General features: G+C 41.1%; 1 protein-coding gene across 2 annotated transcripts; it reads right to left on the bottom strand.

The window, feature by feature from the left end:
- Nucleotides 1-96: 96 nt before the first annotated feature.
- khk (ketohexokinase) lies at nt 97-15,252 on the bottom strand. 2 transcript variants are annotated; one of them, XM_075460009.1, is made up of 9 exons: nt 15,035-15,252; nt 10,258-10,374; nt 4,455-4,589; nt 4,256-4,390; nt 1,909-1,981; nt 1,304-1,450; nt 993-1,081; nt 663-820; nt 97-329 (listed from the first exon to the last, which is right to left on the bottom strand). In XM_075460009.1, exons 1-9 carry the CDS (start codon nt 15,127-15,129, stop codon nt 232-234), a joined length of 1,047 nt encoding a protein of 348 aa, XP_075316124.1. In that variant the 5' UTR covers nt 15,130-15,252; the 3' UTR covers nt 97-231. The 2 variants fall into 2 exon arrangements, with proteins under 2 accessions (XP_075316124.1, XP_075316123.1); XM_075460008.1 differs by lacking the exon at nt 4,256-4,390.
- Between the last annotated feature and the right edge of the window lie 582 nt (nt 15,253-15,834).

Here is a 15,834-nt window from a genome sequence, read left to right as displayed (position 1 = left end):
CTTTAGAATGAAAATTGAATGAATCTTATCATTCTTATCAATCTTAACGAATGAGTAAAATGTAATTTACAAAATCAATAATGCCTTTGATCAAGGTATGTTTCACTCTTGTTTATTGATCATCTTTTGATTTTCATCGTCACTTCATTTAAACTGTATCACACACTTCATTCATTCAGCAAAGTTTTGTTTAGTATCACTTCACTATCTGTTCATAATAAATTAAACAAACTAGTTTTTAAGTCTGCTAATGCCATCGTAACCATGGAAACCACATTTAGCACCAGCAACCTGGCAGCCGAAGGTCAGAGCATCCTGCAAACTTCCACCTGCAGACAGAGCAGATAGATACGGGTTTGATTGTTAATTTTACTCAGAATCATTATTTAATGAGATCTCACTGAGATGTTTGATCTTCCTGGTTAAACAAATTTTATAATTATGGAAGTGAAAAACAACAGGAGTATCCAGAGAACATTTTCCTTAACATTTTGACTTCATAACAGTTCAAATACTCAAGGTCATTTGTTGTCATCCAAACAACTAGCATCCAATGGTAATGCAGCCTTTTAAACCCACCCCCACTATAACTTTGAGCTGGACGGGACAGATTTCCCCATAAACTTTAAAATGTCTCATTATCAGATAGAAAGATGTGTCACCATTGGACAGCGTATAGATGACACCGGCGTTGAAAGTGTCTCCGGCTCCCAGCGTATCGACCAGAGATTCAGGAGGAAAAGCATCTGAATGAATGTGCAAACCGTCAGGACCCAAAGCATCAGCACCTTTTTCTGCCCATGCACAGATCAGAATGGCCCTGAAAGACGGGTCAGAGACACTGGTCAAAGACAGATGAGGCAAAGAAACTAAGATGTCAGAGGCCGACTGCTTAGAGAAAGAAATGTATCATTATGATAAATATTATAAATTATTATTATAATATTATTATAAATTTATCATTATGGCGCTGACGTTTGAACTCCACTCACCCCTTTTTGACACGATTGTAAAGTCCTTTTAGAGCTGCTTCAGCTGACTGGAACCCAAAGTGGCGAGCGACATCTTTACTGACAAATACCTGAAGACACCGAGATATTTTACAAACAAAGGCAAAGGCTCACATCTCCATAATATCTGACAAAGCAACAGAAAAACAGAACAAACAGAAAAACTAACAACACACTGAAAATCAAAAGAATAAATGAAAACCTAACAGGACATAAAACACGAAAAACAAACAGAACGTATGAAAGATAAAAAGAACACAACTAAGAAACAGGAAACACTAGAATTGTCCTACCACGTCGCCATAAGGAAACAGTTGATACAGCGGCTGTCGGGTTTTCTCTATCTCTACAGAGATTGTGATTCTCTGTTGCTGTGGCAACTTGCTGTTATACATCTTTACTTGTTGGATCATCTTCACTTGCTCATCAACATTTCGGCCCTTCAGGGTTCAGAGGTAAACATTAAACACAGTGAGTTTTACATAAAATGGCCGACTCCATTAAACACAGCCTTGCTGCATCATTAGTAAACGTGTAAATACTGTGATGAAGAAAGTCTGTTTCACTTTGTTAACTAACCCCACAGCAGAAACCACATCTCAGATAAACTGTGACACCCCAACCTGCACATCTGCACTTGTTTTACTTTTATTCCTATTTTAAATTAATTTATACCGAGGCAGCACTCAATGTACAGACCACTAAAGCTTCAACGTTGTTTCCTTACTTGAAAATTAACTTTAGATGAAAACATCTGCAAATGTAAATATAGTTTAGGGAAATTTAAATTTATGCTTATTCCACATTTAATGTTGAGGAGTTATTTAAAAACAAGTTACGCCTGGTTACACTTTGTGGAGGTAATATTTAAATGGTTTATAAATTCCACTCTGGTTACCTCCCAGTGTATCCACTGGAACTGATGGAGGTCGACTCTGGAAAAATCCTCCGCCGTGACATCAGGAAGGTCCCTAATAGATAGTGACTGAGGTCAGATTTAATGTTCCCTGGGACTAAGGATCAGACAGAATCCAGAAATACCTTCACCACTCAAATCTTGAAAAAAGCATTTGATTATCATGACTTTCCAGCCCTTTCCAGTCCGATGACATCACTGTGACATCTTCAGGCCTGTAGGACAAGTTTCATGAGGAGAGAAAAAGTCTTTTCTTCAGCAAAAGCTTGATTAATCACTCTACAATTCAAAAGCTTTTCCAGTTTAAAATTGAACAGATTAACTGGTCTATTACACAGAATTTCACTTGAACAATTAATCCCTCAGAATAATCAACTATTGATCGTCCCAGTGATTGTTGTCATCAATTCAGACAAAACAGAAGTAAAGCAGAGCTGCTCGTTTCACAGCCACCAATGAAAATTAAACAAAATAAAAAAGATACCAAAAATTATCCATAAAAAAAGTTAATCTTTATTTTTTCAGAGGAGACTGTGAGACAGAAAAGTTTACTATTTGTGAGAAAGAGAAGTGATGTGAGGTGTTACCTGATGTGTGTGATTCCTGAAACACCTGCACAGGTACAGTACCCATCAAACTCTGGACATAGCCCTTCATTTTCAACTTATTTCCACTGGCACTGTATGTTTATCCAATTATCCCATTTTCAATCAAAGACAATGTGATTATAGAGCACATCGGTTTACATAAGATCATGAAAAAATCCAATAAATTAAAGAAAAATGTGATGAATTAACCCCAAACCACTGCAGACGCTCAAAGACTCAAACGTTTGAGTTGAAGCTCACTGAGTAAACTAACAGCTGTACAGCCAACAACTTCATATTCACCTGAAGACTTAATGTTCCAGTCCAGGATCCTTTCCCGTTTCTGATTTTAATACCGAGCTAATCCGAGTTAACCATGGCCCAAATCCAGCAGACGCCGGCTGATATCTGAACTTTGCTGAAAATAGTGAACTTTTTGTAAATGAAGGAAGTCAAGAGGAAATGAAAGGAATTTATTCCTGACGGTGGCTGAGAACTTGTTAAAGGGGAGGACTGGCTGAGATCCTCACCATCAGTGGAGCGCTCAGGAACTGATGTCTCATTATTGTTTTGTGGCACATAGCTGTGGCATATAAAGTGAATTCCTTTGCTCATTCTTTTTTCCATACACATGCATAAATGCCATGTAGAGGTACAGAATAATTATGGTTAGAATTTGTTTGACCCTTGAGTGATCAAATGAGATCAAATGAGCTGTTGACACATCAACAGGAACCCAGAGAAAAAGTTCGACTGAAATGTTGGAAACATTTTCCTGAGTTAGAATAAACTGATTTAAAAATGTTAGCTTTGATAGATTTCAGTACTTCTCTCATATTATAGTTTTTGATCAGCTGTTTTCTACACGGTGGATTAATTCAGATTCACACGGTGCTCTGCAGTGGATTTGACCGTCTGTCATTAAACCTGATTCAGCTTCAGATCTTCATGCTTCCTGCTGACACATCAAACAGCGTTCACTGAATACGTCCCAGCTTTGTTTCATCCACAGGACTTCTATCGGATTCCAGTGTTTCCCGCAGCGCATTATAGTCAAGGCGGCCGCCTTAGCACACTCGCACTGCCGCCTTGCCAACGTTCGCAAAAAATAAAAAGAAATTTTTTTTTTTTTTTTTTTTTTAAACTTAAGTAATAATGCTTTGCCAGGCTCAGACATTAAAAGACAGCATTGATAACGTTGAATTGCGACACCTACTGGTTGTTAATGTAAATAGTTAAACAGCTCTTAAACAGCTTCGTTATTGCTCTAACAGCCCCCGTCCCATTCCAAGTACCCCCCCCCCCCCGGCCAACGACTCACCACCTTGACTAAGCAATTTCCTGCGGGAAACACTGGATTCAGAGTAAGAAGTGCATGATGGACTACACATCTTTGTTACCACGGTGACTTTATGAGCCTCAGCTTAATCATTATTTATATATATTTATGTGCACAGGAAAAAACAAACTCCTGACACAACCTGGAAAACTGCAGCTCAAACATTCCATCATAATTTCAAAGTAAGATGAATGAACCAGAAGACAACAATGTGCCCATTTCAGATTACATATATCATCTGATATAATCTGAATATATATAAAAATATATATATATGGTAATATGTTTCCTTTTGACCATGCTGACAGATGTATGGACCCATCTTAAGTCTCCCGGGAACACTTTACCGCGACTGACAGGGAGGTATTCAGTGAACACTGGAAGGCTCTGGAAGTCCTCTTACGTATCGTAGAGAAAGACGGTTCGAGATCCGCTGGATGGACAAACCACACAACATGCACACGGAGTTTGACCTTCGGCCTGCCAAACCACCGCCAAGACATCAATTGCACGCCTTGAGAAATCATCCATGATGAAACTGACAGAGAAACAGACAGGAAACGTCACTGTGCCCTCCAAAGTAAAACAGAGAGAAACCACACCTGTTGGTGTGCAGGATGGTGCGGCTTCCTGTTCGGATGTTGCTGATGACCACAGAGGCCGGAGACGTGCACTGAGCATGCTCAGAGACCAGCGACATATCGATGCCAAACTTCTGAAAATCCTCCACAATAAAACTACAGACAGGAAACAGTTGACATTCAGTCTGTTTTTCACAATAAAACTCCAAAGAGGAAGTGGTTCATATCTCCTCTGTCCTCATTGGAGCCACAGCTGACCGGGTTACACCTGAGATGGTGCTCAGAGGACAAAGGAGACAACAAGAGGACAAAGGAGACAAGGATACAACAAGAGGACAAAGGAGACAAGGATATAACAAGAGGACAAAGGAGACTAGGATATGACAAGAGGACAAAGGAGACAAGGATACAACAAGAGGACAAAGGAGACAAGGATACAACAAGAGGACAAAGGAGACAAGGATACAACAAGAGGACAAAGGAGACTAGGATATGACAAGAGGACAAAGGAGACAAGGATACAACAAGAGGACAAAGGAGACAAGGATACAACAAGAGGACAAAGGAGACAAGGATACCACAAGAGGATAAAGGAGACATGGATACAACAAGAGGATAAAGGAGACAAGGATATAACAAGAGGACAAAGGAGACAAGGATACAACAAGAGGATAAAAGAGACAAGGATACAACAAGAGGACAAAGGAGACAAGGATACAAGGATACAACAAGAGGATAAAGAAGACAAGGATACAACAAGAGGACAAAGGATAGAACAAGAGGACAAAGGAGACAAGGATACAACAAGAGGATAAAGGAGACAAGGATACAACAAGAGGACAAAGGAGACAAGGATACCACAAGAGGATAAAGGAGACAAGGATACCACAAGAGGATAAAGGAGACAAGGATATAACAAGAGGACAAAGGAGACAAGGATACCACAAGAGGATAAAGGAGACATGGATACAACAAGAGGATAAAGGAGACAAGGATATAACAAGAGGACAAAGGAGACAAGGATACAACAAGAGGACAAAGGAGACAAGGATACAACAAGAGGACAAAGGAGACAAGGATACAACAAGAGGACAAAGGAGACAAGGATACAACAAGAGGACAAAGGAGACAAGGATACCACAAGAGGATAAAGGAGACATGGATACAACAAGAGGATAAAGGAGACAAGGATATAACAAGAGGACAAAGGAGACAAGGATACAACAAGAGGACAAAGGAGACAAGGATACAACAAGAGGACAAAGGAGACAAGGATACAACAAGAGGACAAAGGAGACAAGGATACAACAAGAGGACAAAGGAGACAAGGATACCACAAGAGGATAAAGGAGACATGGATACAACAAGAGGATAAAGGAGACAAGGATATAACAAGAGGACAAAGGAGACAAGGATACAACAAGAGGATAAAAGAGACAAGGATACAACAAGAGGACAAAGGAGACAAGGATACAACAAGAGGACAAAGGAGACAAGGATACAACAAGAGGACAAAGGAGACAAGGATACAACAAGAGGATAAAGGAGACAAGGATACAACAAGAGGACAAAGGAGACAAGGATACAACAAGAGGACAAAGGAGACAAGGATACCACAAGAGGATAAAGGAGACATGGATACAACAAGAGGATAAAGGAGACAAGGATATAACAAGAGGACAAAGGAGACAAGGATACAACAAGAGGATAAAAGAGACAAGGATACAACAAGAGGACAAAGGAGACAAGGATACAAGGATACAACAAGAGGATAAAGAAGACAAGGATACAACAAGAGGACAAAGGATACAACAAGAGGACAAAGGAGACAAGGATACAACAAGAGGATAAAGGAGACAAGGATACAACAAGAGGATAAAGAAGACAAGGATACAACAAGAGGACAAAGGATAGAACAAGAGGACAAAGGAGACAAGGATACAACAAGAGGACAAAGGAGACAAGGATGTGACCAAGTAGAGAATGGAGATTAAAGCCCTTTTCACACAGCCTGGTGAAGGTAAGCTGAAGGAAACGGTTCCTCATTGTTCAGTGGATGATGTAGGCAGTGACTGACAGTGAATCTTTGAATCTTTGAATCATTGAATCTTTGAATGTGCTGCCACTCTGCGCTGACACAGCTGCTGTGACTCCATCATGCCGACATATTTAAGAACACAGGGAGAGTAAAATGAGCTCTACGGGTGTTTGTTGAGGCTTTACAACACAATCACTGTGTGGAAAGGGCTGTGGGAAAAGCACTAATCTAATATATTTATATATATATATATATATATATATATATATATATATATATATATATATATATAAAGGAGACAAGGATATAAATATATATATATATATATATATATAAATCTAATCTAATAATACAACAGCTTTCCATGCTCATCTGGTAGTGCAGCACATCTGTAACAGCGTTGTTGGAAACTGAGATGAATTAAGAGCTTGTTCACACCTGGTGCTAACATGTTTGACTCAAAATGAGAACAAAAGCACTTGAAGTAGAGAAATGTAGCATCTGATCACTCTGAGAGGCTTTCCTCTTCCCAGATAAGAAGCCATGTGTTGTTTGTTCATTTTAGCCAAATTCATTCTCTAAATTCTACTGAACATGTGACCTCAACTGGCTGGGACAGCAGCTGTACTGAAATGTTAAAACTGCGTCCATGAAACAGTGGACGCTATTAAATTCACAACAATGATATATTTCTACCTTAAGTAATAATGTTATGAGCTGAACCAGAAGTGACAAAGATGTTTTAATAAATATCGTCATGTCATCAACTGAATTTACTCCAGAAGTAAAATTACTGTAATAAGTTCCACGTGCGCTCCCCATGAGCTGTCACCTTACCGTGGTGGGGGGGGTTTGGATGTCCCAATGAGTGGGAGCTGTGTTGCCCGGGGCTTTAAGCCCCTGGTAGGGTCACCCAAGGCAAACAGATCCTAGATGAGGGACCAGACAAAGAACAGCTTCACCTAACCTAACCCTAACCTAACCTAACCTTGTGGGAGAATAATGTCATGACATTCTCTTGACATGTCAGAATTACATCGTGTGCCTTGTTGACTGGTTCATATGAAGATTGTTGATAGTTAGAATGAGATTGTTTATGGTTACGGCGAAAGCTAGGCGCCTCCAGAGAGGGCCACGTACGCTTGTTATGATAAGACGGTATAAGAAGGTGTCGCGAAGCAAACTCTGCGGACATTTTGTAACATTCTGTATGCACATTTGCTGTGACGGTTTGTTCCAATAAACTCTCCAATGGACGGCTGACCGACGCGTGATTCGACTCCTTTTCTCCACAACAACCTAACCTAACCTAACCCTAACCTAACCTTAACCTTAACCTAACCTTAACCTTAACCTTAACCTAACCCTAACCTAACCTAACCCTAACCCTGGACCCAGGCCTATACAAATGGGGCCTCCCTCGTTCTGCTGGGGGATTTCTATGCTCACGGGGGCAATGACAGAGAGACCTGGAAGGGCGTGATTGGGAGGAACACCCCCCCGATCTGAATCAGAGTGGTGTTCTTTTATCAGACTTCTGTGCTCATCATGGACTGTCCATAACGAACACCATGTTCAGGCATAAGGGGGTCCATATGTGCACTCGGCACCAGGACACACTGGGCCGCAGTTCCAGGATCGACTTTGTGGTTGTATCGTGGTGGATGAGGTCCGTCCGGAGTTCCTCAAGGCTCTGGATGCTGTCGGGCTGTCTTGGTTGACACGCCTCTGGACTGGCAGATCGGGCTGGTGGTCCCCCTCTTTAAAAAGGGGGACCGGAGGGTGTGTTCCAACTATAGGGGGATCACACTCCTCAGCCTCCCTGGTAAGGTCTATTCGGGGGTACTGGAGAGGAGGATCCTGTCGGATTGTTGAATCTCGGATTCAGGAGGTGCAGTGTGGTTTTCGTCCTGGCCGTGGAACAGTGGACCAGCTCTATACCCTCGGCAGGATCCTGGAGGGTGCATGGGAGTTCGCCCAACCGGTCTACATGTGTTTTGTGGACTTGGAGAAGATATTCGAAAGTCTCCCTCGGGGACTCTTGTGGGGGGAGCTCCGGGAGTATGGAGGGCCGGACTCCTTGATATGGGCTGTTTGGTCTCTGTATGACCGGTGTCAGAGTTTGGTCCGCATTGCTGGCAGTAAGTCGGACATGTTTCCTGTGAGGGTTGGACTCCGTCAGGGCTGCCCTTTGTCACCGATTCTGTTCATAATTTTTATGGACAGAATTTCTAGGCGCTGAGGGGGTCAAGTTTGGCGACCTCAGAATCGTGTCTATGCTTTTTGCAGATGATGTGTTTCTGTTAGCATCTGCCTTCTTTCACCTTCGTAATATTGTTAAAATCAGGAACATCTTGTCTCAGAGTGATGCAGAAAAACTGCTCCATGCATTTGTTACTTCAGGATTGGACTGCTGTAATTCTTTATTATTGGGCTGTCCCAAAGATTCTCTAAAAAGCCTTCAGTTTATCCAAAATGCTGCAGCCAGAGTTCTGATGAGAACTAACAGCAGAGATAATATTTCTCCAGTTTTAGCTTCTCTTCATTGGCTCCCTGTTAAATTCAGAATAGAATTTAAGATTCTTCTCCTTACATATAAAGCTCTTAATGACCGAGCTCCATCATATCTTAAAGATCTCATTGTAAGATATTTTCCTAACAGAGCACTTTGCTCTCAAACTGCAGGTTTACTTGAGTTTCCCAGAGTTTCTAAAAGTAGAATGGGAGGCAGAGCCTTCAGTTACCTGGCCCCTCTCTGTGGAACCAGCTGCCAGTTTGGGAGGCAGAGCCTTCAGTTATCAGGCCCCTCTCTGTGGAACCAGCTGCCAGTTTGGGAGGCAGAGCCTTCAGTTATCAGGCCCCTCTCTGTGGAACCAGCTGCCAGTTTGGGAGGCAGAGCCTTCAGTTATCAGGCCCCTCTCTGTGGAACCAGCTGCCAGTTTGGGAGGCAGAGCCTTCAGTTATCAGGCCCCTCTCTATGGAACCAGCTGCCAGTTTGGGAGGCAGAGCCTTCAGTTATCAGGCCCCTCTCTGTGGAACCAGCTGCCAGTTTGGGAGGGAGAGCCTTCAGTTATCAGGCCCCTCTCTGTGGAACCAGCTGCCAGTTTGGGAGGCAGAGCCTTCAGTTATCAGGCCCCTCTCTGTGGAACCAGCTGCCAGTTTGGGAGGCAGAGCCTTCAGTTATCAGGCCCCTCTCTGTGGAACCAGCTACCAGTTTGGGTTCAGGATTTGATGGAGGTTTCTTCCTGTTAAAGGGAGTTTTTTCTCTCCACAGTCGCCTCGTGCACGCTCAGGACGGGGAATTGGATCAAAGAGAAGTTTCGGTCCAATCCATTTTTTTTCCCGAGCTAGGAAATTGTTTTTGAATTGGCTCTGTATGTATGAATTGGACTAATTTTGAATTTAATTAATTGGCTGTAATTAGACTGTATCGTTGAAGTGCTTTGAGATGACATTTGTTGTCATTTGGCGCTATATAAATAAACTGAATTGAATTGAATTGATCACAATTAAAAGAACCAAGTGTAAACATGCTCTCAGATGATGAAACTACCAGTAATGGTTATGTAGTCTTTTAATTTTTAACTCTTAATTTATGCAAGTTCTTATGATTTAAACACAAAGATTATCTGAAAGTTAAGTGTTTTACAGTCATGGTATTAATCAATTAAATTCAAATTCACTTTAAAAAAAAAAAAAAACTATTTCAAGAAGATATAAAATAAGGATAATGTGTATTAAACTGACTGAAAAACATGAGTTAGGAGTGTATTAAACAGAACTCACTCAGCCACAGGACCAGCAGCCAGCGAGCCCATGAAGGCGCACGAAGCTCCGAGCAGCGACAGCACAGTGCAGGAGTTGGAAGCGTTTCCTCCTCGCTGCCATCGCTGAGACAAACACCTGTAAACACAGACTGATGACATCACAGACCTATGACATCACAGACTGATGACATCACAGCTTCCATCGCTGAGACAAACACCTGTAAACACAGACTGATGACATCACAGACTGATGACATCACAGCTGCCATCGCTGAGACAAACACCTGTAAACACAGACTGATGACATCACAGACCTATGACATCACAGACTGATGACATCACAGCTTCCATCGCTGAGACAAACACCTGTAAACACAGACTGATGACATCACAGCTGCCATCGCTGAGACAAACACCTGTAAACACACAGTGATGACATCACAGCTTCCATAACTGCATGATCGTTGCTCAATCAAATAAAGAAATATAAAAACTTTGATCAGTTCAGAATTTGACACATACACTCCAGTCAGTCAGTCAGTATGTTAACGTGAAGTTAAAAATAAAACCTAGTCATTTTGTTGATTTAGCTATGATCAGACTTCTAAAAACCACATAATAAACTGAGTCAGACTGACACCCAGAAAAGAAGGTTATGGCTTGGTCAGCGGCGGTTCCTTCATAGGGGCGAGTTTTTTTTAAATCTAGTTGCTAAGGCGGGACTGATCTGCTGTAGGCAAACTGGTTGTATATGTCATTGTCCAATCAGATTAAGGTCTCGCCTGGTGTTGCCACGACCATTTGGGGCGATTTCTGTCAGGGTCGAATTTGCACCAGAAATATCCCATTGACATGAATGGTACGTCAGTTTTTTTCAGAAATCATGCTCCCAATACATTTTCTATTCGGGTTTATGTGCTCACACAAACGACGTGCTTTCGCCATATGTCTGTTGCGCGGGACCATGAACATTCTACGGAGAAGATGGCGAGTGTCGAGTGCAACAATACGGTAGTGTTTCTGAAAGAAATACCCATTAGTCGTCGTACTAATGCGGAGAAGGAAGTTTGGAAGAACTTTGCGGGATTTTGGAGCTCGCCTTGCGAGGCAAAGATGAAACCCAGGGCTCCACCAACCCTGGTATTTTTCCAGGTAGGATTTGATGTAGCTAAATAACTTAACCTTTTGTGCTCAGTCATTGACTTGTAATGATTTAAATCTTTTATATAATGTTGACAATAATAGCAGAATGTATAATGACACATTCATTGTTAATGGTGCAGTATTATATTAAAAAAGAGAGGGGGTGGTCGGTGGCATAGTGGGTTAAGCAGCCGCCCCATGTACAGAGGCTACAGTCCTCGCTGCAGCTGGCCCCGGTTCGACTGCCGCACCGAGCGGCCCTTTGCTGCGTGTCTTTCCCCTCTCTCTGCCCCCTGCTTACTGTCTTTCTCAAAACTGTCCTATCATTAAAGGCATAAAAAGCCCAAAAAAATACTTTTAAAAAAAGAGAGAAATCTCACATAAGTAAGCTGCACTTAACCATGTTTGACAACTGGTTATGCTTTTCTAAGTCATATTTTCCAAAACTGGATTTATATGCTGTCATTTTAATTACATTCTTTAGAATGAAAATTGAATGAATCTTATCATTAAGAGCTTATGTGTTGACTTATTTCATAGAATCCTGGAACAATATGAGGAAAATAAATAAATAATGGTTAAGGTGTAACATTAACTGATATGGGCAAATTATTAACTGGCAAATGTTTTGCTTTGAAGGTTTCACAATGTAACTTCCCTAGTTTGACACTTTTAACTAGTTCAGTGTTGCCGTCTGGTGGACAAAAGAGATATTGCCTAAAATTTATATCTGATATCTGAATTTATAGGCACAAACAAGTTAGGGAAATGGTCTTGCTACCTAGACAAATATACCTCTGTCCTATGGACTTTTATGGTACTTATGGACATAACTGGGGGAAATTGCACTACCTAAAAAAAATGTCAGGAGCCGCCACTGGGTTTGAATGTGTCCTGCCTCCACAGTTCCCTCCTGGGTTAGGTTCACTTTCACTTTCACTTTTTATTTTTCTCACGACCACATACGTGGTATGGAGCACAAACACATATCAAACAACATTAACAGGCAAACGCAGCAAGCAGCGGGGCAGTCGGCTACATACTCATGTCATAGAACAAATATGACAAAACAAAACAAAACAAAACAGAAATGCAGACAAACAAATAAATAAATAAATAAACAACCCATATAATAAAGTCTCACTTAAACAAAGGGAGGACACACTTCAGGTAGGCACCTAACTTATGAATAACTCTTGTCTTATCTGACTGTAGTAACGAAATTAGTTTAAACATGGATGGGTGACTGACATAATATTTGGGGAGATATTTTTCTCTAAGTTGTACAATATCTGTATTTCTACACTGAAACAAAACATGGAATTCGTCGCCAAGCTGGCCATCGTCGAAAAGGTTACAGAACCTCCGGCTTCTATCAATTCCTTTATACCTCCCGATAACCTTAGGTATTCGTGTATTGTTTAATCTGAAGTTGCAAATTGCTTGTTTATACTTTTGATTTGGACAGAATAAATACTTTTCAAGTTTAATCTCTTTTTTGAATTCTACGTAGATGTCGCATGATGTCATGCTGCTGAGTTCGCTTTTCCACAGTTGCAAAAACTGGTCTTTCAGTCTCTGCTCGACAGTTAACTTCAGCCAGTCAATATTGGTACATCTTTGAGCAAGCCAGAGGTACGACAAACCACAGTCGTCTAGTATCTGCTTAACCTGCATGATCCATGGGGACACAAATACGCCTGCGTTATACATACTAAATAAACAGTTATACATTATTTTAATCAATTCACTTTCTTTACCTTCTATCAATCTCCCCCAGTAACCAATAATTCTTTTTTTAACTGCAACACAGAGCGGGTACCTCCCCAGCTCTCCATAAACCATATTATTGCAGGTTGTTATTTTAACTTTTAAGACAAATTTAAGAAATTTAAGGTGTAATTTTTCTAACAAATCACTTTTTCCGTACCCCCAAACCTCGCATGCATATAATAAAACCGGCGAAACCAGCTTGTCTTCAGACCCAGAAGAGTCAGAAGATCCCAGGACCCAAAAAAACAAAGAGGGTTTCCACAGAATAACCTGATGAGATGCATCATTGTAAAAAAAGCTAACGCTGAACGGTAGTGTAGTGATAAGCACTGTCGCCTCACATGAAGAAGGTTCCTTATCAACAGAGCCCATGAATTTCTTTGGGAGTAGAGTTAACATGTCCTCTCTGTGCAGGGGTGGAGCAGTGATTTTAAATGTGGGGGTGTTACAGGGGGAAACATGAGCGCCACATCAAGCCCAGAGACACGACGCTGAAGTTGGCATCCGAATCGCAAATTAAATGGATGGGCAGAAAGGGCTTCACTGCATTTTTTTGCATTTTGATCACACTAAACAAGGTCCTGTATGGAAACTACATTAGTTAGACTGCTCAAATCTGGATGGAATTATTCTAAAGGGGCTATAGATTCATTAAAACCTTGTTTGGGATTTGTGAAACCTTTTTCTGATTTGTGAAAATGCAGAACAGGGCCATTTTACTGCATTTTTTGCATTTTGATCGCCCTAAACTAGATCCTGTATGGAAACTACAATAGTTAGACTGCTCAAATCTGGATGAAATTATTCTAAAGGGGCTATAGATTCATTAAAACCTTGTTTGGGATTTGTGAAACCTTATTCTGATTTGTGAAAATGCAGAACAGGGCCATTTTACTGCATTTTTTGCATTTTGATCACCCTAAACTAGGTCCTGTATGGAAACTACAATAGTTAGACTGCTCAAATCTGGATGGAATTATTCTAAAGAGTGTACAGAGTCTTTAAAACACATTTTATGATTTGTTAAAAGTGTATTTGGTCATTGAAAATTCAAAAAGGTGAAATCATCTTGCTGTAAAAGTGGGGGTGTCGAAACACCCCCATCCCCCACGGGTGCGACGCCCATGTCTCTGTGTAAGTGTGGCTTCTCTCTCGGTACTCTGGCCTCTTTCCACAGTCTAAACCATGCAGGCTTAGGTTACCTGGTGGTTCTAAATTGACCTTAGAAATCAAATGAGTTGTTTTTCCCTGTGCTGTAATACACCGATGATCTCTCCAGGTGTACCCTGTGTCTCATCTGACAGCTTCTGGGATAAGCTCCGCCCCCCATGAGCCCCCCCATTGTGTAAAATGACCAAATTAATGATTTTGACAGAAGTTTGTCTCTTCCTGCATTCTATAGCAGCTTGAACGCATTTGCTGAATCATGCGATGGATGATTAACTTCAGAGATCAATGGTCTCTGTTTGGAACACGTGTTTATGGGCAGTTATCAGTTTGCAGGGTCCTTTGCCCTCAGGCTGAAATGAAATAAATCACACTAAAATGTAACTACATTTCAGGGTACATCCTTTTAGTTTATGACAATGTGTGCATCCTTAATAAGATTAGATGATAGAATACAGTTCTTGTTGTTTATAAATAGCTGAACAGTTAATATGTTTGCACCACAACCAAAAGGATTCCTGCAGGCTCAGCTTATTCAGTCCTTTTTCACCGCTTGGTACGCATATGGGGAGTTAATGTTGAGTATAATTATCATTATCCATTCAGGATTAATGTGGCCCTGTTCCCAGAACAGCAGAACAAATAGAGACAACCAAACAGTTTTCTGCGTGTGTTGAGCAGCTGTAAGTATTAGCATTAGCTTGTGTGCTAACCTGCTGTCACTGTCTTCTTCAGGATATTTGTCAACCACGTTGATGATGTCGAGACACACCAGCCCCACACACAGAACCTTTTTCTGTTCCTCCATGATGGTGCGAACACGCTGACTGTGTGTTGTCAGTCTGCCATGTTCACTTCAGCCAGGGTTCAGTCTGTAGCTGTTACACACAGCTCACGTTTCCCTCATAAAAGCTACAACAATGAGACACAGCATTTCCTGTCAGGCTCCAAAAGAAGAGCTTCACTGTTAGAACTATTACTGAGCTCAGTGTGGAAAACAGCCACTTCCTGTCACTCACCTTTTTAGCTCAGATTTAATAACATTGAGCTCCTTTTTTAATATAATGTGTAGGGCTGTACTTTGGACCAGACAGTGAAGATTAAGAGGTGTTGCAACCCAAAGGAAAGATGATGCTGGATTAAACCCAGCAAAACAAGTTTTTATCAATGTAAATAACTTTGTCAGATTTTGAAATTTGATCTCTGTCTACAAATAAATATGTTGAGGCAGAAAGGAGATTTCTATACCGTTTTTAACCGAGTGATTGGATAGTGTTACTGTTTTGTTATTGTCTTGTAGAAAAAAAAATTGAATTATCAATTCTAGTACCACTTTGATTGTATTCTTTTGTTCTTAACATGCATGTTTATTATTAAATCAAAAGTTTTTTAGGGGAAACAAAAAGGTTAGGGTTAGGGAACTGATACTCCCTCCCGAAGGAGGAAGGAAGTGCTCTGTCCTGCCACCCCCTCTCACCACCAAGGTCCCATTGTGGCTGGCATCTCCCGCCAT

The sequence above is a fragment of the Odontesthes bonariensis genome, chromosome 3, assembly GCF_027942865.1.
Source record: "Odontesthes bonariensis isolate fOdoBon6 chromosome 3, fOdoBon6.hap1, whole genome shotgun sequence".
Taxonomy (NCBI): domain Eukaryota; kingdom Metazoa; phylum Chordata; class Actinopteri; order Atheriniformes; family Atherinopsidae; genus Odontesthes; species Odontesthes bonariensis.
The sequence above is the reverse complement of the archived record's forward strand: the minus strand, read 5'-3'. Positions and strand labels throughout refer to the sequence as shown.